The sequence below is a fragment of the Varroa jacobsoni genome, unplaced genomic scaffold (assembly GCF_002532875.2).
Source record: "Varroa jacobsoni isolate VJ856 unplaced genomic scaffold, vjacob_1.0 scaffold_275, whole genome shotgun sequence".
Taxonomy (NCBI): domain Eukaryota; kingdom Metazoa; phylum Arthropoda; class Arachnida; order Mesostigmata; family Varroidae; genus Varroa; species Varroa jacobsoni.
This window is the reverse complement of record NW_019213177.1, coordinates 338,229-362,809: the sequence shown is the minus strand read 5'-3', so window position 1 is coordinate 362,809 and position 24,581 is coordinate 338,229. Positions and strand designations below refer to the sequence as shown.

General features: G+C 39.7%; 1 protein-coding gene and 1 long non-coding RNA gene across 3 annotated transcripts in view; one reads left to right on the top strand and one right to left on the bottom strand.

Annotated features, from left to right (window-relative positions):
* The window catches only part of LOC111258912 (uncharacterized), a 51,591-nt gene that overhangs the window by 18,462 nt on the left and 8,548 nt on the right, over positions 1-24,581 (top strand). For both annotated transcript variants that reach the window (XM_022830491.2, XM_022830492.2), the window contains exons 2-3: positions 15,617-15,778; positions 18,057-18,227. In XM_022830491.2, the coding sequence (XP_022686226.1) occupies positions 15,617-15,778; positions 18,057-18,227 (333 nt within the window). The remainder of the gene's footprint in view (positions 1-15,616; positions 15,779-18,056; positions 18,228-24,581) is intronic.
* Positions 15,676-24,581, bottom strand: part of LOC111258915 (uncharacterized) — a 21,432-nt gene continuing 12,526 nt past the window's right edge. The window contains exons 3-5 of the long non-coding RNA XR_002679284.2: positions 16,802-16,931; positions 16,136-16,278; positions 15,676-15,800 (exon numbers count right to left, since the gene is read on the bottom strand). This is a non-coding gene — a long non-coding RNA (uncharacterized LOC111258915). The remainder of the gene's footprint in view (positions 15,801-16,135; positions 16,279-16,801; positions 16,932-24,581) is intronic.

The window sequence follows — 24,581 nt, the reverse complement described above, 5'->3', positions numbered from 1 at the left end:
TTAACAAATTACTTTATAATTGCTAAAAATAATATCACTTATAAAGTTATGAATTAGTTTTATGAAACTGATACTCTATGATGGATATTCTGCTTGCAAATAAAAAGGCCATTTAACTTTAAAGGTACACATTGCTGTAACAGCCCCTGCGGTCAATAAAAAGCGCATGTACTTTCTGTTCCGCACGATTCTTTGCCCCTGTGTGACGACTGTGCAAAAACTAAGTGCATTCACATACAATGCTTATAATCGTGCTTTCAAATAAGGCTCTATTTGTGTCCTGGTTCCTACAAGGCGTCGCATTACTGCCCTCTGTCATTGCAAAGATAGCGACTTCAAGAGATTCAGCCCCTCCCAGATCTGTTGAGCAGTTTCTGCTGTTTTTAGTAGCAGATGTTGACTCTGCTAAATGTTCGTTCGTTCCTGACGAATCACGTGTTTATAAAAGAAAAACTAGGACTCACTAACATTGTCTTAGTTACACTCTTTCGTATAGCATTATTCAGAATTCTGCCATAAAGCTAAAGTCTACGGTCAGTTTGCCTGGGACGACTAGTGAAGGCAAAAGAATGTTTGTTGGGCTTGCGGGATTTTGCCCACTGTTGGCTGAACTCACTACAGGCCTGTTGAACCCTGCATCTGTTTGAGGGTATCCTGCATTTCGTTGACGAATATAAAAAAAACGAAGCTTCTTGGGCTCTTTGTGTCCTATCAAGGTCCAACGATGGTCGTCGCATTGGACAAACCACCCGTGATAACGACCGCACGATGCTGAAAAATCAGTTACAGTACACAATAAAGAGATAACATTTACGAACCTGCGCTCCCCTTAAGGATAATCGCCCGTGGGTCGGCCTGCTCTCATGAAACAACTAACAACGTTTGTTAGAGCCTGCCTTAACAAAATACGTGTCGCCTTCGGTGTGCCTATTACAACCCAAACCAACGTCGTATATTAAACAATGGAATATGGAAAATCCTAAGCAAGCTGAGACTTGAATAAACGGTTAATTATTTGGCAGTGTTTTGAGGTCGCCAACGCACATAAAGGAGAGTTACGGCCATGCCTCTGATGGACCTGTGGACATTATAGACCAGGGAATATATGCAGTTTTTGAAGAGGGCTTTGGAATAGTCTGCTTGCTAACAGATGTAAGATATGTCCACACAGAAAAACCTCACGTATTTTTTCGATCAGTAAATCTGTAGTAATCCGTAGAATCAGTAAATAAAACATCGAAAGCGTTTGGGAAAATTGAGTGACCTTTTGATCAGTTTGTTACAAGAATTCAATGTCTGTGAATAGTCTCAGGCCAAATTCAATTAATTGTTACTTCATTTAAAATTAAAATGGAGTAGGAGAGTGCCTAGTGTTGCCTTTATGCAAATGGACAGTAATTAACATGTAAACCAATGATCGTGCTGGTGGATTGGAGACAGAGAAATCGAATAGGCAGATGTCTGTTCTTCCATGGCACCCCTGAACATACCTAGGTCGAAATATCTTCATTGTTTGACTGTGAAGAGACGGTACAGGTGTAAGTCTATGAAACTGTACGTGGCTATATAATATTTCGAAGTATTTATTCGCCTTACTTTCGGCCTCGCAGCCAATATCAAGTTCAGTGTTGCTATTAAGTTAAACCTGTTTGCATCTACATCGACAATACACTCAAGTTATGTATAGGGTTCCGTTTATTATCCTAACGTATGCTGTCAAGAGCAACATCATTAGCCAAAAGCAAAACATACTAATAAATATCATGAACGTGAAGCGTTTTGGAGTCTCACGTAAATGTGACGTCTTGGGTGTATTACTGAACAATAATCATGGAAGATAGCACTCGTTGAAGTATGAAAAAATTTTATATCCTATTGGTAAAACAGTTTCTCTAAAGATCAGTCGTCAAACGTCTACTGTCAATTTTTACATGGATAATGCTTTTAACTGAAGTAATTGGTCATGTCTTTTTTAGACCAGTTCATTAATAGCAAAGCTAGCTTATTTTTGACCCTCCAAGACGGCAGTTTACCATATTTAGTAGTATATGGTGGCAATATCTTTCCATAACTAACATTATGCAGTAAAGGATTGTAGACTTTCAATATCGTCTTCTATTTGCGTCTAATGAGCTATGACATCACTTGACAGCAGCAACAAAGCCATGACAACACAGTTTTCGACATAGTACTTTTGAGATTGAACAAAAGCTCCATTTTTATTTCTAGTTAGAAAAGCCAACTGAATGGTGACCTTTGGTCCCGCCCTCTATAATATATTCAGCTCTGCACTATTTCATAAGAACTATTTTAAACAGAATGCAGTTTTATAACGATGTTTGTTTGGTCCAAGTTTAGTGGCAAAGTCAACGAACACTTTTGAGAATGCTTTCGCCCTATGGGATGCACTGAGAAACGGCGGCCAAACAATCATATTCCAAAATCAAAACATAGGAAATGACGATAACGGATTAGTTTTCCGTAGGGAGAAGGGCACCGGAAATTCAACGAAGGCACATTTCACAGACCCTCCCCTCCCAAGGCATGACTACCAACCCCGAATTTCCTTATCGAGACTTGATATTTATTATAGTTATGTACAAATAATACAAAATGTTTTGCCTTTGTCGGAGTTACTTAGTGCTTATATTTTTTGCAGGACGCTAACGTGCATACGTTTTTTTATCCTTCAATGACTGGAGCGTGACTAATTTTATCTCGACCAAATTTTATAAAGGACAATTAAACATCACAATAACATAGTCTAGTCAGGCACTTCAAACGTATTCTATTTAACAACTGCACGAAGGGTATTTGAAATGAGGCGCGGATCAATTACGCAAATAAGTTCGATTATAGTTCTGTGCATTGTAAATTAATGAATTTACAACACAAAGATCCGTAACTATTTACCAGTGTTCGGAACGTTTTTACCTTCCAGTGAAGTAGTAGATAAGTTAATCAAAGCTTTAAAATGTCTAGTCTCTAAATCATTTAATGAGACAGGACCTTCGCTGGGTCTCTTGTCTTCATCTTTCTGTCAAGGTCGTACGAGATGTCAACCTCCAGACATTTTCTTGTGGTACCTACACCTTACCAGACTAAAGTCGATCATGATGAATGGGCATACGCACACGCTATGTATTTTTGCCAGGAATTTAAGCTGACAGTATATAAGCGGTACTGTCGGATTGATTATCTTGTAGAGGCTGATCTGCTGCTGCTGACATTGCTTCCATAACTGGAACTGCCCATTGGCTTTTATGGCTAACCCGCTGGAGCGACAGTCGACCGGTAATGCCTAAGACCGAAATGAGCTGTGACTAGTCTCTTGTGTATGTCAGTCGCGGAGTGCTGCCCGTTCTCATATATATATATAGATATATATATATATATATATATATATATATATATATATGTATATGTGCTTATCTATACATGTGTCCATGTGACATGTATTTTGAATGGAGAGGAATTAATTATGTAGGTTTACATATGATGAACACAACGCGACCTGAACAGTAACGGCCAAACGAGCCCGTTTCAGGCATACCCTAATATTGTACGTGCATTATTATTATTATTGCACGATATCAACCTCTGTTAAGCGTTCAGTAAGTTTGTTGTTTTCTAACAGAAGAATTAATTTGGGCAGCGTGAGGGAGTTAGGCCGCATTGCAAAGTATGAATTTTTATGCGTTATTATCGTCGTCGTATGGGTCTACCGGAAGCAGGTAAGAATTTTCAGAGGGATAATAAGGGGCTCTGGCTCTTTTACTCTGGTCCTGACCTTATGATGTACCGCATGTATGCAGTTAAATGCAGAAGCTATTACTGTCTGGGGTTATATATCTGCTTTATTCCTACTTCGCTTATCGTTAGCAAATGAAGTTAAGAACGGTACATCTTAAGATACATTTTTATTCGTATTCGCATCTCGTATGTCTAAGTTATTCGACAGATTTTCCCAGGAGAAAACTGCATCCTTTATAGCGTTCTGCTGGCTAAAAATTTACAAATGCTTAAATACACAATGTGCTCGAGGGTCTATTTGAAAATCGTCATCTGATCACGCCAAATCGTCGCTTAAAGATGATTTCTCTTAATGACTATTTAAAGCAGAGTAAACTGGGTTATCTAGAGCATCGTTAAACTACCAGTGAAAAAGTCTTTGACTAAGCTATTACACAACCATAAGAATAGACTGTTAAGAAATTTTCGCTAGTAGATTCAATTCCGCCTTTGAACTGCAATTGTCTGCAACTTAATGCTTGTCCTGACATTTGAAATTTTTATGGATACCTGTTCATCATCAATGAGAGAGCTGAATAACTAATAACACTTGTTAGCTACGGTAGAGACCGATTGATATTTTGCGCGTCTGTAGTGAAGGCAATACAGTCGAACTGATGTTTGTACCCCAGTCCTCTGCTTGGTTCTTCACACGTATCTTGAACCTTTAAGTTAGTTAGTACCAACTAATTACTAAGTTAGGAGGAATAATTTACGATAAACGCCGACGTATTTGTATATATGTGCGTTGGCACCGGTCAGTTGAAATCCAGTACGAGACAACTCACCGATGCTAAAACGAAACACCAATCGAGAAATACACTACGATCGGATCTATTCGTATATGTATATATTTCTTTTGTCAGTTTTTTACAGCAACATATGTCTCTAGTAATGTCAAACTTGATATTATTTAGCTTTCAAATTGATGCTATTTCTTCTTAAGTGTTGCCCATGTTTACCGTTAACTTAAGTATCAACTTAGCTATAAGCTAAACATAAAATACGTGTTCTTCTGCATCTTGATGTACCCATCGGTAATTTGTATGGCCAAACAGCGAAGAGACTGTTATCTTTATCTCTGTAATGCAAATGACACGATAATATCCTTAACGAATTACAACATTCGATCTCAATGCCTCCCTGTTCAATTCTATATCATTATTTGATTAGCGCATTTATTGAGCGAGTTCGCTAGCGTTAGCTGTTGTGTCATCAGCACTGCCCTTGGGTCTCGATATTGTGCTCACTCCAAATGAACAGTCTTGTCCTAAGTAAACCGTTGTTTCGCCGTCTTACGTTCGTTCAGTTGTGCATATTATGCATCCTGGCTGCTCAAACTGTCTCAGTCTTCAATCGCTTGCTGTTGGTCCGCTGTAGTCTCATTCACCTGACAACCTGGCACTCCAGTCCTTTGCTTACCCATCGGGCTCGTCGTGCCGGTCTGTATGCGGTACCCTTTCCCGAGCAACACTCACTCTCCTTCATCCGTTGGCCAGCTTGTCAGCCAGGCAGCCGGCAGGCTCATGCTGCTTTAGGCTCTTTTCGTATATGGCTTCCCGTTTGAAGGGCGCGCTCTATTTCAGTCGATTCAACCATACTCATATTTGATCCACAGACAGCTGAACCATGTTTAACTGATTAAACGTTTAGTCGGATTGAAAGGAAGGCCCCGCAATTTTTCAACTGCAAAGTCCGTTCTTGCGACCTTCTGTAAGAACGTCACCGTCTTCCTTCTCTGGCCAGTGAGGAACCTTTTTTGCAGATCATCGTCACATGCCCATGCGGACAGATTTGGTGATCCATACAGTTCTTCAAAACATTGTCGAATCTTCCTACGTTGACATTGGTTAAGTATTTTTCTAAAAGCAGGACATCATCGGCTCGCCAAAGTCAGCACCCACTGTAGAGTACAACCGACTCTACATGTTTAACCGTATAGATACTTACTATTCCTACGTACGCAATCCGGGGAGACGTGCTTAGGGGACGCACCTCGATTGACTCATCGTCGGCCATGATATAAATAATACTCGGTAGAGACTATAAAACAACAGTTCAGGGTCTCGAGTGCGCTCGATAATCGAGCTGAATACTCATACGGGCCTTGCTCATTTGTTCCCGCTCTGACAATTCTAAATTTCACCTCTTTATCGAAAGGCTAGTACTGGCCGTCATAGTAGGAGGCACTACGAATTTCTGCTTTGGCCAACCAGGATTCGCCTCTTCTGTTTGTTCTTCTGATAAACCGGTTCCCTGTTATACTTTGAGATGAACGCGTGTGTTCGAACACTTTTCGGCTTTCGCAAATGCGGTCGATACGAAAGGGTTACGGAGCAGTTGGATGGACCCAGTGGCAGACACAGCATCTACAAATTATTAAAGTATTTTGCGCTTATTGTTTAACAGCGATGGGACAATTTCCGATCCATTAAGCGACCCAATGTGATTTTTCGCAAACTGCGAGAGAGCAAGACTAGGTAGTAGTCTTTCCAATCGTTGACTTGTGATCATAACTTCAGGTGCTACACGTTACCTCAACTAAAGGAACATTGATTGATTAATAATACGACTCGTAAAAAGCCCCATAGTGGGAGATGAAGGGAGGGAGGGGAAGTATACTGACCAAGTTCTTGAACTATAGAAATTCTTTTCCCTTATTGAAAGCCTTATACTTGTGTATCTGTAAGTGACTTATTCTAGTTAGACCGTGGAGTGCGTGACACGACCTAATTTGGGAAAACGATTTGCCCTATCAACTAAGAAGACAGATTTCTTTTGTTAGTATAATTCATGTATAACAACAGCATCAATGGCCTCAATAACGGCAGTGAAGCCTATTGATAAGCGAACTCAATCACGAAAACCATAGCGGTGTGGAAGACAGAGGGGCGGTGTGTCTTTTATTGGTAGCCAGTCTACAGTCACAGCGGTGTTTGAGAGCACATCGCAGAGCTCACGAAGTATCAAGAGCTGAAAAAGACAGGTGTTCGGTGGATCACTATGAATTTTGTGGTTTGTCCGTGTCCATGCCTCAGATCTGTCGCTATGTTGGAGTTGCGGAAAAGCCTCCAGAGGTCTGCATCCCGCTCACCCCCGGAAACGCTCTAAAAGTTTATTCTCATATACCCGACTTCGTCGTACCCGATCGCGGCGGTAGTCACGCGAAATTTCATTGTGAATAACTAACCGGAGGTACTGGAAGAAGATTCACGGGTTCCTCCCTGCTGTCCCTTGGACGCGCTCTGCAATAAACTCGCCATAATGTATCGCATATTGAGGAATTTCAGATTTCGTCGGAAATGCCCTAGCCGCCATCAACCGAGCGTTAGTCAAGGGTGTCAACGTGAAGACCGCAGCTATTTCTGGTATCTCCGAAATGTTTTAGAGTTGAGGTCGCTTTGGTGTTACGGCGAAAAAAAAGGTGACATCGGAGTTACTGTGCTAAACAATGTCGTATTTTTTGCAAACACATCGACATATTCTGTCATTCCAGGCTCAGATTTTATGAGGCTTTGCTATTGGATTTTGGTCTGCAAGGGATAGCGCCTGCCGGATTGAAAGGCAGCATTCGCACAGAGAATCATATGACTTATGTTAGTGCTCATAATTGTAGAAATAATGATACAATCTACAGTAAAATGTAGAAGGTGCCATGCACAAATACTTACTGGGATAGATTTCTGCAGCGGCATAATTAAGGTCGTTTGAGTAAACCTCAGACACCTCCCAGAACAAATATTCAGGGCGTAATCTACCATGAATTCTTTAACGTTCCTGCGAGTTTCAAAACATCGATGTAGCTCAGCCGATGTAATTTGTCTATGCATTGAGTATACCGTGTATTTACGTATAGTCAAGCAGCGGATACTTCATTGCTTCAATAAATAAGAATTTGGCCATAAGGGTTTTTGCTGAACATCGATATATATTTTAGATTTTAATTGTCGTTTAGATTATTCAGTGTAATCCGGTTGACCCGTATCGTTACTGTTCCGTACTGGTGAAGTTATTCGTTGTACGTTGAATGAGTTCGATTGTATTTACCTCACTGCTAGGCCTATCAATTCGTCCGAGTTTAAATATGGGCGTCGTCATCGAAGTGTTAGGATGTGTTAGCATGGCTTATTGTATGAATTTAGTAAAACATAACGCCGAAGGATGTTTTCGGACGTCGGCGGATCACGCTTACGATGCAAACAATTTGACTAAAATACAATGTCGTTGAAAGTTGTGGCAAGAGCCCTCAGACATAAGAGTTCTGATAATGCCCTGTAACAATAATCCTGTTTTCTATTAATGTATCTTAGGGCGAAAGGTTTCTGTAAGGCGCATCTAGTAAAACTTACGATGCAAGCGCACAGCGTAACTTCTGGTAGCCTTCTACGCTCTGATAGAGTATAATAACAGGGACTATTAAATGCTTCTATAGGTCACAGACTCCAAAAGTGTGGCACATTTTCTTCTGGCTAGATGCAAGTCATCCGCATGATTATCATTTCGAATTTTTAGCGGATGATTTGTACCTGGGTCATCAATTGTTACATTGTATTATACCCCTACGTTACGTATATGTACTCTGACAGCTACCTGTACCAACTTTATTTGCTTTGATGGCCCGCAGCATTATGTTCTCCTCGTGTTGCCTTGTCCTTGTTGCCAAAAGGAATGACCTAGGAGCGCGCCGCTGACTTTGCGATTGAACTCCGCGAAATGCCGCGACCGTGTATTGGTGTTAGATCTGATGTGGCTTAGGCAAGGCTCATTCAGCTGGGATTGTTAGCGGGTTTCCCTAAAGTCTCGCTTATTTTTCCGTTATAATGATGGGCTGATGGTCATTCTTATGGCGTATTACAATTAAATTGTTGATGCGATCAAGCTCTTATTTCGTCATACTATTTCGTGCTTAATCGGTCGTCAGGTGGCGCCACCTTTCTCAATATACTTAATGGATCCGCGACGTTTATGCGCTGGTACTGCCTCTCTCTAAGCACCTCTAAGTAATGGTACGAATAGAATTTCGCAAAGTTGTTGAAAGATTTTTCGAACATTTTTCGAAGATACACATAACTTTTAACATATTTAGATAATTTAGCGCTCACGATAAGCGGACTTTTCTACCCCGAAGACGTCGAATATTTTTAATTTCTTGCGTTTTAAGAAATGCAAGCTAGCGTAATCTATAGAAGAATCAGCTTACTAGACCTAGCTATAACCTAACCATTTATCAGGTATAGCGACTTGAAAACTGACACTGTTAATAGTTCCTTATTAGTTCATTATGCGAACATGAGGGAAGCTCCATTACGGGCACAGTGACCCGTGAAAAAAAGGTATTTTGAGATATAAAAAAGCTAGATTTGCTAAAACAAACCAGATGACGCCTTTTTTCGACCTGGTAAGTCTCGTATATCTAGAGGCCCTTCACGAGTCTGCGTTTTTGTCTCGGCGCCAACAAATACGTCGACACGAAAGGCCATAGTTGAGCCTCAGTGGGCGTGGTACAGCATGGTGTGCCGCCCATTTGGTCGCCTACTGCGTAAAGGAAAATTCCTGACTTGAATTTTCTGTCCCGGTTCAAGCTAAGCTTGTCCGCAATCCCGTGCTGTTAATGCACCTTTGTTTGAAACAGATTTTTCATAGCCGGTAGCCACAAATAAACAGCCAGATCATTAAAATTAGCTAACGGTTGACGATTGTTTTCCCGCTCGTTTTTTCCTGGCCTTTAGGTAGGCGGGTAAACAGTACGTTTCTCTGACCCTAGCTAGCAATGGTTTCTATAAAGGCAACTTCAGAGATGGAACAAACAATATATATATACTTGAATACATGGCGCCTTGAGCGCGTTGACAATACGGGCAGGTAAAAAATCTAATATATAATGAACGAATTTATACGATATTGCTCGTGAAAGTGATTTGGAGCTAAAAAATTGGCGAGATTAGTAGCTTCTTACAAAGCACTTAGTCTTCCTAGGTTATCCAGCTATCCGACGACGTGAAAGTTCAAACATAGAGGCTGCTTGGTCTCTCTCTCTCTCTCTCGCTCTCTCTAACTGTAAATATGTTATTGAACCAAACCAAATCACCCAAATAGAATAAATTTTCTATCTATTGATTAAAAAATGGTATAAGACGCTGTGCCGACACAGATTAGGTATATTCTGCTAAGGTTAACCCTAGTTAATATTATACGAAAATTTATGTTATGTCAATATTCTTGTCAAAGATTTCGCAATAGTAAATAAAGTTTTCTCACATCTCTATTATGAAGCATGCTACATAGTACAAATACGTTTTCTATTATCTATCTAAGTTAGTACTCTTCGTAACCGTCGTTGCTTTAATTTTTTCAATCTTGAAAACATTGTACAATTTTGACGTCATCTGCATGCACCTATGAAAAATTGACCTAGTGGTTTCCTCTTGTGCGTCAAAAATGTATATACAACATGAGGCCTAAACGACTATCCTACTGTAGCTAATATGGACTCACATATCAAAGGTACGCCCGTTTTTATCAAATACCTTCATCAATGGTCCATGATCATATTTGTCAAAGCCTTAAGAGGAAGTCTTCAACATTTTTTATCGTCTATATGAATGGCTCAACCTTGGCCCCGGCCAATGGCCCCACTGGCTGTGTAGCCGCTCGGTTAACAATTACTTTTACAATATAATTTTAAACAATCTTGGGAAAAATAATAGATCAAAGAAGCCATTAGCAACTAATGTCACCCAAATGCGACCGGATAATTAGCCTATAATTGTCTAAATTGGAGCTGATGTCGAGTACATGAATGACTGTGAATTTATTTAAATATCTTGACACTACATCGTAAGGTTATAGCACCATTGCCTAGAATTCCAATGATTCTTCTTCCTTTCACGCGCTTAGTGACGTATCTATTATGAAAGCGTTTTTAAGCTCGTATAAGAAAGCTTTGATGGCTTGTAAATCCTTACTATTGTGCCTGCTGTTTGCAACCAAATATATTCTGGGAATTTTGTCTAACTTACCTTGAAGTTAATTACCTACCCCGTTTGTGTGTTGTTTCACCGGTCGCCTTAATTGTGTCAAAGTTTATAAACAATGCTTATATGGCTTTTTTATTAAATGCTATAACAGGTACTTGATTTGCATGTAGCATATAGCGTGCGTACTTGATTTGTGATGCCGTCAAGAACGTTACCTATCACACACAGAATACGTTATCTTTAATGAGTGTAGGGAAGTATGTACATTTAACAAGTAAAAGTTACTAGGGTTTCCATAACTTTATAGCACGCTCAACTCATCATGGAATAAGGAGATAGGAATCGAATAAGAAAGCGGAGTGATACTATTAATAGAAAAAAGAAACGATTCCAGTGATGCAATAGTTGGTCCCGTAAATAAACTGTAAGTGGAACATATCATGTATGCGAATGAGGGATTGTTGCTCAAGCGCAAAAGGGATAACAGGTATTACTTCCAATAATAACCATACGTTATATCCGACTAAATAAGGCTTTCTGATCTGGAACAAACAGAGCGTCTCGATGCGGAAAAAAAGTAAAGCAGGAAAAAGGATTACAAAAGCTTGGAAGTTCTAAAAATCAAGCAAACGGAAGTCCTGTTGCAAGTTGACATGTGGCGGTTACACACACGCTCACAAATTAGCACACACAACACAGTAAACGATATTCGAACCTCGTCCCTAAGTTATGGGATTTCATTTTAAAACAGATCTTCGCAATATAGTTATTTTATTTATATAATATCGGCGTGAACAATAACTGAATCTCAATGGCTTGAGCGTTGCGCTTATTTCTGATCGCGCGAGCCTTCGAAGGTGGCTTCCATCTGTAAAATCATATCATGATACATATCATCCGAAAGCTGTGAAATGTCAGCACTCACGTATTTGAACTAGCTTACAAGCGACGCTTTAATCTAAGGTGATAAATGCCGATGCGATTGCATCAACGCTATCGCCGATCTAACTGTTAGACGTCTTTTATGATGAAAAGAAGCGATCGCCTGGTAGGACTCCCCGCTTTCAGCGACTGAATCAGCCCGTCAAAACAGAAGTGGCCAGACATTGATAGAGATCTCTCTGCTTCTAAATATGGTGTGGCAGCCCTAATGATTGTAACTGACTTAATAAACGTTACTACGGTGAAACTGACCCGACATCGTCATAAGAGAAATTCTCGGCTGGGCTGACATCCAGTGTCAGAAGCAATCCTGTTACAAAGGACCTATCGATAGCCAATGCTATTAACACATTATGAGTCCTGTAAAGGGCCGCATTTAATTTCAAGTTTGAAGGATGCCTTAACTAGATGAAGCAGGCATCAGTATGTCCGCCAGCTACGTTCAAAATAGTTATACGTCTAAACTGAATGTGTGCATCACTGGTTTCCCTTTGAAATTAATCCAGCCCTATGGGTCAGTATGGATTAATAGGTATTCACAGTAGGGATGTTTAAGAACAGCTTTCGAACGTCTAACTAATTTATTAGCCGCAGTCATATAGGTGATTTAAGAAAGTATTTGTTTCCATTTGTATGGTAAATATATATACCATAAATATGAAGAAACTAACAAAGGTCCTATTGTGTACTTTGACGCTTGAAGGGCCCAGAGACTATCTCGAATCTATATACCAGCGGCATCTTGGATGCGAAAACTTTTTTTAAGTTACTACATTAAAATATACGTACACCTAATGGTCTAATCGTTATGATATACAGTTATTTACTCCAGTGTGAGCAATATTCAAACGTTGTAAAGAGTCCAACGTTCTACGTGAACTCTGGCTACCATGGTCATCGGATTAGGTACGAAATTTCATAAATCCTACTTACTAACAGACAGTGCTCTGTCGCGTTGCATTTTTTGCAAGGCTTTATTCTCGCAACGCTAAAACTGGACACCACGTACTGCGGTCCTGCTGAGTTTGTTGAATGTAGCTTAGCTTCGTATTGTATGCTAATATTGCTTTGATAATTTTAGCAGTGAATATGAATTGACGACACACGCATGTTTCTCGGACCGCATCTGTTACTTGACGTCTAGTATCTCCAGTATGAAAGTAGGCCATAGAAGGCTCGTTTATAACAAAAAAAAAAAGAAGAAGAAGATGTTTTGATTGACGATCAGGCGTTTTACCTACAGGTAGATCATAATGAACCTTGTGTTTTTTGTACATGCGTGACCTTCCTATATCACGGTCTAGGTTGGCCTATACCGACCAGACAACGATCAAGGCTTATTTATATAAACAATATCTAATGGTAGATTATTATTAATATAATAATAATATAATCAGACAGCAAACCCATGTTTATATGGGAGCTCTATAAGCGTTTCTGTGGCTAGCAAGATCTGATACGAAGAGAAATATTTGTATTATTCTAAGTTGATTTTTGTATTTTTTTTATCAGCATGAATCATTTACATTTTTGCCTTTGCCAATTCGAATTACGATTAAGAAAAAATTATATATGCGTGTACATATATGAACAAGTTATTTCAAACGGAATCTGGCTGGGAAACACGAGCGTAGAAAATATAAGCACAACTCAGGCTAATATTTATATAAATATTATTATATAAATTATATTATATAAATATTATAAGCAGCATCTGCTGCGTTCGGTATTTCTTCTCATGTCTATTTAGCGCATATGCATCCTTTGAACGCCACTAGCCAATAATATCTTGACGTATACTATTTGATTCTTCAGCTGAAACCTTCAATATATTGATCACAATAACATTGGCGTCCGTATCTTCATCCGGCCGTGACGATGAGACCACAGAACCGGACAAGATCGCAAAAGCCAGATGACCTATGTCGTGAGCCGGGATGCGAAGAATTCTTTCAATACGAACAGTCTTGAGATATTAGATGACGCTTTTTCGGACGACGCAGTTCTGGCCGAGGAGGCAGAACGAGTTCGACATCTACAGTGATCGATCTCATGCTTGACGACAAGCATGAGTCGGTGAGACACTACATTGTACAGTACCCCGAACCCAGTAAGAGCAGTGCAAGCTGTCATTGCAAGCGTCGATGGCAAGAAAGGACTAAAGCGGATCATGCAAACCTGGACATTTATAGTAGTTTGTTGTTCGACAAAGAGCCGTATGACAAACTTTCATCAATGTCAGAAGATAAAATTGCTTTAGAGATGATCCAATTAACGAAACCGTTGTCGAGAACCGCTACGGCTCCTCCTATCAAGCCGACAAATAAGACAGCACAAGAAAATAGCGCCGTACGTAACTTACCGCTGGTACTAATAAACCTCGTTCTGACACCTACCACTGCTTCAGGCACAAGTAGTTTCAAAATAAATCAGCATCCTCGCAACTACTTCAACCTCGCTTCGTATTAATCGAAGTTCTGTATGTCAATACAAGAAAGATATGGCTGCAGGCGATAGCCATAAGACAATAGTAGCAATGCTTAAATAGTTTAGGCAGTATAGTTAGTGGTCATCTGCAGTAACCTATTCATTCCCATCTAGAATATTATCAAACGATTACTTCCAAGATGCTCCTTTAATGCTGCGAAATAACTTATTTGTGTTTAACTTTAACGCCGTTTATCAACGTCAGCTTCGATTCAGCAGTACGTTAAGCTACTACACGGCCGTCCTGCTCGACTCGAATATATAGAACCAGCAAATCTCCACTTTTTTAAAGGTTACTACTCAGAGTAGGGAAAGAGCAAAACGTGTGATCCACTGAAAGCGTTCTTACGATCTGACTTTCATAGCAGGGCAATGGGGAGATCAGATCAGGGTACATGGTCAACTGTAACTTCATATATAGCTCTAGATTGACCCATGCTGTGATTTTAGCGCGACGAGGAACACTTATTGTATGCTGTTGATTCAGTCAAGTGATCAGGTTGAAGAATCTATTGTTTATGTAGAGTTCAATTATAATTATTACGCATTTGATCGATACACGCACGCCAATGGCCCGATTACTCTAAGTGAACGGTGCCAATGCAGGAAAATCAACGGAAAAAGTTACCACTCGTAGGGAAAAAGACACATTACAGTAGCCAGTATCTAAATAACTGTCAAAGGAAGATAAATATCATTTTTATTTCACTGCCTTGACCATGTTGCAAAGGATAACCTAGTGCACTCAGACACAGTGTTTTCTTTTTTGATCATATTTGATACGCTGGCTTTATGGATATTCGTTTCCATAATTATATATTTTAACTGCTTTGATTACGAAGGTAGTACCACCACCATATTTTTAAAGAATCCAGTATAGTTTACATGTGTCTAAAGTATTTGCTTAATCCTATTAAGGTATGAAATAGTATATGTAAGCTCGTTGTCCGTATATTCCGTGTGTAAAAATGACGTCCATTAAGATATCCTTCTACAAGCGATCACCTGCGTCAGCTATAGCGTCGTTTTCGATATGATATTGCATACTTGCTCACTTATTAACGATAGAACTCTCTGTATGACGCATTGAAGCAATTAAACGCATGCTCCATACTGGTACTAACCAGCATAGCTTTTACTTATTATAAGACTAAAATGTTTGACAAGTAAGTAGAAAAGTGATCGTAAAATGATAGATTTTATTCAGCTGCCAACCGGTCCTAGTCTTGTTCATCTATAGCTATCAGTGAAAAAAGCACTGGATTATGGGTTACATCCAATCTCGTTGTGTGTCCTTCCTCTAGTTGTGAATTTATTATTATTAACTGTACAGCTGTATAGTACACAAGTAACGGGACGCGTCGGAAAGTAAGCACACAAACTGAAAAAAAAACGTTTCGTTTGCGGACTGATTTTAGCGTGGCACGATTACCTCAGCTCCCATCGGAATGAAGAGTCCGTTCTGGAGCTCCGACAAGAAAAAGTCTTGGAAATCTCCAAACGGGTATGTTAATCTCGAGGACAGTCCCAACCCCGTCAATCAATCGATGCTGTCCGCGCCCCAACCTCCGCCGAGGCAGGTAAGAAGATGATCATATAGCGCTGAAAACAAAACGTTTAAAACAAATTAACACAAAGGTGCTGCCCTTTTTGTAGGATGTGTTTTTCCTTTCGCTTAATTTTTCCCTCTTTGGACATCATGATTAAGCCGTTCCACCGATTCTAATAAATAGAACAAAAAGTTAAACCCCATATATTCCACAAAAGGCGGGGGTTCGGTCATTCGTACATATTGCTGTAAGTACCACGCAAAACATCTGAGAGAAACGTTTTTGAAAATTTACTTCGAAATCAGACGCGCGCATACATACGTCGGTGTTGATAGAAACACTTTCCAAGGGTTCTTATCTTTCAAGTTGTCCTCGTTTTTTACTTACCTATGAAGGAAGTGAAGATTATCTTCAAATTCTTGCAGTTTGCATCACACAGTCCACATCCGAGAAGAGACCGGAGATAGCCAATTATCGAATGTAAAGGTCGAAAGTGAGTTTTACGTTGGATGGCTGGCGACTATCTGTGTCTGTAATTATGGTTACCGATTGGAGGGGTTGTATAAAGCTGTGCACGCATACGTTTCACTATTAAACAGCTAGGAAATATACTTTTTGTCGACAGGGTCGTTAGTCTCGTTCCAATAATCAGCACTTTTCAACTTATTTGGTCCACGGAGGCCATTTTTTGGTTGACTTACAGAAAGGATCGCGCTAAACTGTTTCCAGTAGCAGTTGGCATAGGCTTTACATACAAAGAAACGTCGATTCCTACGAAGTTACTAAACCTACAAAAGTATTAATTAGCACTGAAATTAGTTAGATTGTTTTCCACATTTATTAGAGTGAACCCAAAGGGTTAACTCAGAATTACCTTACATGTATCATACGTACACTTACTTATGCAGAACTCATAATGCCAGTGAAAGTAAGTAAAGGAGTGTTGTCCCTTTTCAAAGCAGATAGACTTACTTGGAACGCTGATAACTGGTGATCATTGATGGAAATGTTTAGTAGTAATAAACTTATTGCTTGTGTAATCGATCGACTCACCGGGCATGTACTGTTCACGAATTCTGTGATAAATACTGCACTGGAATGAAGTGCTCTGTTCGGCTGAGCACCGTGTTCAGCAGTAAACAGCGACTCAAGAGTTGAAAACACACGGTGCATCCGTAGGGAACTGAAAATTCCAAATTTGGCGCCAATGGTAAGAAAGGGCGGGCAGCATTCAATGAAGCCGGCTAGCTTTTTTGAAATTTTACAACGTTAATATCACCTCGGTCGTATTAGTACCTTTATTCAAGTTACACATTTCTGTCGCGAACAGTGCCATAATGAAGCAGTAACAACGGTTATTCAGCGTCAAGCTTTCGCTCGTTTTTTGTAACGTATTTCTTAGCATCCTAATTCGTAGAATGGACAATTAAACAAGGCACCCAGTTGCGTATGCTTACCATGAAGACCGATATTTGTTGAGCAAAGCATGTCAGTTAGGAGTCGTAGTGTTAAGTGGGAACAATCTAGTCAAATTATTAAGTTGTATTGCTATCCATTTAAGAATTCGTAGTTATGCGGCTTCTAACTTCTACAGGTATACAACATACCACCTGACTAGCTGTATAATAGGCTTTTATTTTGATATAGTAAAAAAAAAGCCACGTTTACGAAACACATTTAGACGAAGACATTCCTAGCAAGCGGTGTGCCGTCCCGTCACGAAATGTGTTGTAAGAGATTTGCGGAATTTTGCCAAGACTACCATATAACGACTATTAGATTTGTCAACTCGACAACACTAAATGACCTCCATGACGGGCTATGATGCAACGTATGTCATATTTAAGAACGTGACGATCCTCTTTTAAAAAATATTGCTTGCTATACACAGTCACAAAACATTTTAATCGTTCTGGGACACTTAGACACACGCCTTGATTTGGCAACTAGGAAAAGTTTAGATCAATTCGAATTTAGGAAAAAAATTCATTTAAGATAAATTTCTTATGCAAAAAAAAATTTTTTTAAATAGCTTAGCAAGACCTCAGTGTTAGCACAAGCTTCCACGATCTTTCCACAGATAGAAGGATATCGATGTCACCAAACGTAATGTTTGAAAATAAAGTAATAAGCCATATAGTTGATAAATGTTTAGCAAAACGCGCATAAGTAGTTTATATATTTTCTTTGATACTTAGAGATAGTTGTTTTAAGTTTAAATCAAATTTATATTAGGCTGTTAGCTTAAAGTACTACACACCGGTAGTGGTAACTGTGCAGTTTGTTCCATCTTACCAACGATTGATAGGAGCTACCAGTGGTGTCAACAATTACCAACAACTACGCGACGCTCGCAGCTGCCGAACGATCTCAACTCTCAACCCAGGCCGGAATTAGCGTCGCCGCAACGGTCGCTGACATTCAACGGAAAACAGTTGAGCAGACACGACAAAAACCCAGTCGATGCCATGATAGAAAGGTGAGCATAGACTGATTATCGTACGTATAACTTACAAACCGATTTTGTAAAATTGCAGTTACTGCCATTCAGTAACGAGGTCATTGTTACGAATAATAATAATCATGGAAACTATTCAAAAGAAGCTATCTCTATTTTGGGATGTTTGACATTTATCATTTGTGTTTGATATGTAGGTATATTAATGATTATTGCGTCATTATGTAATTTTTTGTATAACTAACTTGTCAGTAAAATATTGTACGATACCGATTGAATAAAGAAAACCACTTGACTTTTAAATCGATTGTTGTAGACAAAATGTTCTTACTAAAAATAAATAATAACAGTTTCAATTATTCTATTATTGAACAACTGTATTATTTGCTATCTACACAATATTTAAAGTCAATTAGAAACAATAACGCGGTGCTTTCATAAAAAAAAATTTCACTAAAAAAAAAAAAAATTCGAAAGAGGAGAGTTTTTAGTAAAAGTCGACTTTGGACCTTGCAGCTTTTGGTGTGTTCTACAACAAACGATGTCAATAACTGTGGATTTTTTTTTTTTTTTATTAAAAATATTTGGAGCGAAATAGAAAAAAAATGACGTTCTCTGATGAACTTAGAAGCTTCGCTATCCCTGTTCGAGACGCAAACTTAAGTCAGCGTTTTGCATGGTGTACTCCATCTTTGATGTAATCTGGCTTTGGCCGTTTCAAAAGTATTCCAACCTTTTTTACATTGCAGCGTTAATGAAATAGCATGTTCTTTCTATATTTTTCGGTTCGTAAATACGGAACTTTGACGCTCGTTGTCGTTTTATTAGTTACGATCGCTCATCAGAACCAGGCAATGACTCTGAACTTTAATCTTAATAAAACAGACTCTGCTTAAAGCTAATAGGTAGGATACTTGGATTAATGCTATGTTTTACGTCCTAGGAAAGATTTTATGAATTTTAGAAATTGGAGTGTTTCAATTTTCTATTTGTGTGGTATGTGATTTCGAAACCTATTCTATACATATCTCATCGTTTGTAATATATAAAACTTTGTGACTGACATAAACAAAGGGTAAAATTTGCTTCTTTTGTTGCTCGCCCTTGTCAAGATCTTTGAAGCCGACCAATTCCCCCGTGACAATTCATATCATAATTATAATAATTAACTTTAGAGTAAAAAGTTTTTCGGGTTTTATAGATCTCACAGTATTGTTTATTGGTGTGATTTACATGGTTCTTACATACGACCGTTTCGTAGAGAGTACGGCATGTACAAAGTAGACTGCACATTCAAAGACATAATAGATATCAAGCGGACTATTCATTGTTACAAAATGATGGCCGGTCCGTGTTCAGTAAATTTAACACATGTTTGTCCGGTAGTTTCCAATTACCTATGAAGATTGTTTAGTTGTTACATCTTTCTTCAATTGAAAAATATCTGACACCCATTTCAATTAGTACATCTTTATACACTTGCTTTTAAAAGCGTTAGGCTGCCAGCTTAGTTGACCCTGATAGAGTCCTACAGGATATCTACTATTTACACTACGGTAACCATCTCCTTTATGGAGACCGTCTTACACTTCCGCTAAACCTAATTAGCCATTAAGACATGCTATCAGGACCCCAACCGGCCCTTTTTTGATGAGAAGAATCGCATGTTTCCTTCCTGATATTTGTTTGGTTGATATTCTTTTTCTACTCCCCAGAAACTAAAGTGGCTCATAACAATCGATAGAACTAAAACGTTTAGCTGCGCTCGACAACCGATGCAGGGCACTATAATCAGCCAATGCAGGACTAGGTAGCGTAATACAATGGCAATCCTATATCATTCTTGGAACGAATTGTGTTCCCAAAAAAAACATGCTGATCTGCTATTTACTTCTGTCTCTCCTTGAGCCGAGTTGAAATAGAGGGACTTCAAGTAAGGGCTCAACTTTATAAAACGGACCAAGAAAATCAAAAGGACGTATTTAGTAGGTCTGCCTATGGTGTTAATCTATTAAATTACGATATGCACGATAAACGTCACCTAAGCAGCAAAGGTTCAGTGAAGGGCGTTACGTCAAAAAGCAATGGAAACGTAAAGATGCTGTGGCACTTCGCAGTAGATAAAAAAAAAATAAAGCTTGGACGTGTATTTCCAAAACGACTTACGAGGGCCTGTGCCCTCTGTTATGGCATGCATGTGTACCGTGTATTCATTTGCATGCACAGCTACCTCTACGGATCAGCAAGTAGACACAGATCAAAAGCCAGAGTCAGTTGTTACTGATTACAAACATTTTTTCACGTCTGACAGTTTGACCATGGGAAACGTTCACATGTGAGACGTAGACGTTGGCGTGTTAGAACGTCTGAGAGACAGTGTAGTAGTCTATTTGGAAGGGAGGCAACGGCCGCTGGAGTAGCTGATTCGCTAGATAATATCTGAGGGTGGAGTTTTAGGCCCTTTGTAAGCCTTTGAAGCTGGTAGGCACCCGAGGCCCGCGGTAGGGTACAGCGACAGTAACATGGAACTACCGCACGCAGTCGAATAATTGATTCGCTTGTGTCATTTCGCCCAGATACTCATTTTCAGCATTTCTGATATATTTAATATATAAATTGTTACGTCACGGCTACGTCATCGATGCAATAACACAAGCATGCTGTCGTTATCGCAAAGATTTGGGCTTTCGTGGCACCCCCTGGCATAACCATCTCCCAGTTCTTAACGAACGTATGTGCGTGCGCGCGTGCGTTAGATTGAATGAGGACAGCACGCATGGCCTTCCTCTTTCCTCTGGCTGAGCCGCTCCATTTCCCTCTTTCTCTTTTCTTTGAATAGCCGTTCTTGGGCGATCGGCGATATCGCCCCAGTTTTTGGTGCGCGTTTGTCGAAAACGGACCTTTCGCCTATGCGGATAGACAGTAAATTTTACCGATTTACCTACAAAGTGAACGAAACACTCGCGTAAAACTAACCTTTGCCAGCTTGTAAATACAGTACTCTAAGAAACTCAGTGGTTTCGTCGTAAACCGGCAATTGAGCTATTTGCATCGGAGCGCGCTCGATACGCCGGATCATTGCAGGTCTTATCTTTAAAGGTCCTGTTTTTTTCGTGATCAACTTGTACGTAAGTTAGCAAAGGAATTACCTGCATTGAAGTTGTAGTTCGAACACAATTTCTAAAACAAAGAATACGCAGTTGATACACGCACCCCATGACACATGCTAACAGTGCTAGTATTTGTCCACTTAACAAGCTCACGAGGTCCGAACACTAATCTCAACCCGATGGTGCATGATCTTCGGTGCAGCGTTCGTGTATTTGATGAAAACGGTCGGACTATTGAAGAACATAAAAGCTTTCGAAAAAAGTGCCCAGAAATAAATGGGGTTTCCCTTAGTAAAGGCCTAGGGCGACCGGCCGCAAGGGAATCTGGATTTATCAGTCCAAAAAACAGCGGTTTACAGCAGAGTAGCCGAAATGACTCGCAAACGTCAAGTGCCAAGAAGTTACGAAGTATAGTAGGGAGTCTAAGCAAGACTGTTAACTTCAAAGTACTGAGTGCAGAGATGGATAGACTTCAGGTATGACCCGTGTGAGTTCTCTAGCCCCTAGTGTAAACAGTCGAATAATTGCCTTTATAACATTCGAGTTTGCTAACGGCAATTTAATTATCAAAAGATTGCTCGTTGCGGATAGAAAACCAAAACATGACAGCAATGTTGAAAGATAAAACTCGAGATGCCTCACTTATTATATGTATGCATCAACTATTTAAAATCAATGTACGATTGATTTTGATCAATGTACGATTGAGCAGATTGATTTTCTGTTTTGTATCACAAAGTTGACCAATACCCCACCGCCAATCGTCAGTGTCTTTATCAAGGTCGAAGACTTGGGATGACGACTGTCTAACGACTGAGATCTTCAACCTCATATTTTAAGTTTGCATTAAGTTCTTAGTGATAATAAATAGTGCTAAACGCGTACGTTGAATCTACGATAATAGCAAATATTCCATGCATCAGCAAAAAAGCCTATCAAAATCGCTGTATCGAGAGCTTGTACGATTACTCTATAGAGAACCTAATGCGTCACTCATATTGTTTCGGAAAACTTAACGAGGTATAATATTAACGCCAGCAACAATAAAAGTGAAGCCCATATTTAAACGCGTCTTATTGGCATGCGCGTATTAGATTCGAGATGTCTGTGTGGCCGGTTTCCAGTGCAGTCGTTGTACCCTGATACTATATATGCATCAGTAAGACATACAGCTCCGATGAGATCTGAATATTAATTCAGTATTGACTTCGCCACAGTCGGCCCGTCGAGCGATTATATTGTATAATACAAAAATCTATAAGGATCCGATGACAAAAACAATATCGAGTTAGACCCTTCAAACGATATATGCTAATGACGGTTCCTTTAAAGGCAGTGAATGTTTTAATGAAGGTTATCTTACATTTTCTTAGAGCTATCAGTTAAGTATTTAAGCTAATTAGGTCTATAGTACTCAGAATCTTTTCAACTGGTCACAGTATTAGATATGATTGTTATTGTAAGACCTTTGGAACAACTTTTTTTGCAGATTATTATATTTATAATAGGAATTTGGTATTAATTAGGAAAGTTCCCTGCTGAAACTTATCACTCATTGGTTCACGTCACTGAAGGTAATCGTGAGCATAAAAAAGAAGTCGTGATTTCAAACATCGCCTGATTCGGTTTCCAATAATAGTTTGATTGGGGAGCCCTAGTCCAACGATAGGGGTATTTATGAGCCCAATTTTTTAAATTCAGGTTGACTGTGCGATTCTTAAGCAGAGTATTAGTCTCAATTGGGTAGCGCTTTCTTCAGACTGACAATCTGCCGCTCACCTTTATGATAAGAACCTTCTCGATCTGGCCTTTCATACTAAAAATTTCGTTTCGCATATGGAATTTTCCGTGAGTCGTGTGCGTAGGCTGCACGAGATCGTCTTACGAACGTGACAAACTCACTTGGTCTAGCCCATTAGTTGCTCGGGGTGCGCCTGTATGTATGTCATTGTACCGGTGTCAGTATGGGTTAGGTCGCCATAGCGATTTTTGGGAAACTAAAGAAATCAGAGTTTATACCTAGGACTCTTAACGTTTTATCGTTCGGTTAACAAAGCGTTACATGACCGGAATCCGCGTCAACGAAACAAAACAGGCCGATCTGATGTGACCCACCTAAAAGCGACGTATTGCTATTCTAGGTTAACTGATTCACCTTATTCAGCAAACGAACGGACACACAAATACAGTCCGACAAAGCCCACAAGAGACAAGGACCCTCTCGGTGTGCCGGCTGCTCTAAAAATCATCCTCAAACTCCCATTAGCTGCTAAATGACTAAGAAGTTTTTACTCACTGTAACAGAGCAAGAATCAGCCTTACAGAAACAGGGTGGATCACAGATGCGGCTGTTATGGAAACGTGCTATATCGCTTTCCCGAAAAGGGTTTCGGCTTTAAAATAATACAAACAGAAAACTTACGGCCGTACCGATCGAGGTCATTCGCCGAGGCTTGCGATTTTGGAAGTTTTCAGTCTCGAACTAGAGACCGTCACTAACTGCGTGTTTTTCCACCTTCGTAAGACGGATCGACAAAACATTGTTTGTTGCTAATTCAGGGCTCGAGATTACGTGGGTCAAGTCGCTTACGAAACATGATGCAAAGACATCGAGTCAATATAACATCGTTGAAAAGGACACCGTTAAACACTGCCTACGAGGCAGCGTTTAACCGTATCCTTTCCCGCCTACGACGTATAAGAGGCCCTTCAAAATGGAAGTGCCAAAGAATCTGGTTGGCCTAAAGAATATCTGGTTATTCGAGGCAGGGTGCGACCCCATTGTATACCATAGTAGAAACAAAGTAATACGTTATTAGGCGTTTTTCGAATGGCTGTTATTCATTCGAGGGAAACTTCATTGTGACACTTACGTCGTTTACAATGATGACAAAGAACGACTAGACGATTTACAAAGTTCGTTTACTGTGCAAGTTTAGCGATTGAATCGGAATCAATCGATTGATAGTAGTACGCATCATAGAACATTTGCAACCCCTACTACTTTTGCAGCATGTCTATAGCTCAGGATGATATCTAGGTCTACGTCATTACGAAAGCTGCGCTTTAAGCTTACAACCTGCATCGATTTTGGCACGTTTGACATTCGCCTTTGAGGTACATCATTGACGCAGAGTCGTGCAGGGAAATTCTATCGTGCTAATGTACAAATATATACCTTAGGTCTGTCTTTAGCACGGAGGAACATTTCCTTATTTCGAAAACTGTATTTCTGAGTGGAGGACGTGAATGAACAATCCATTAA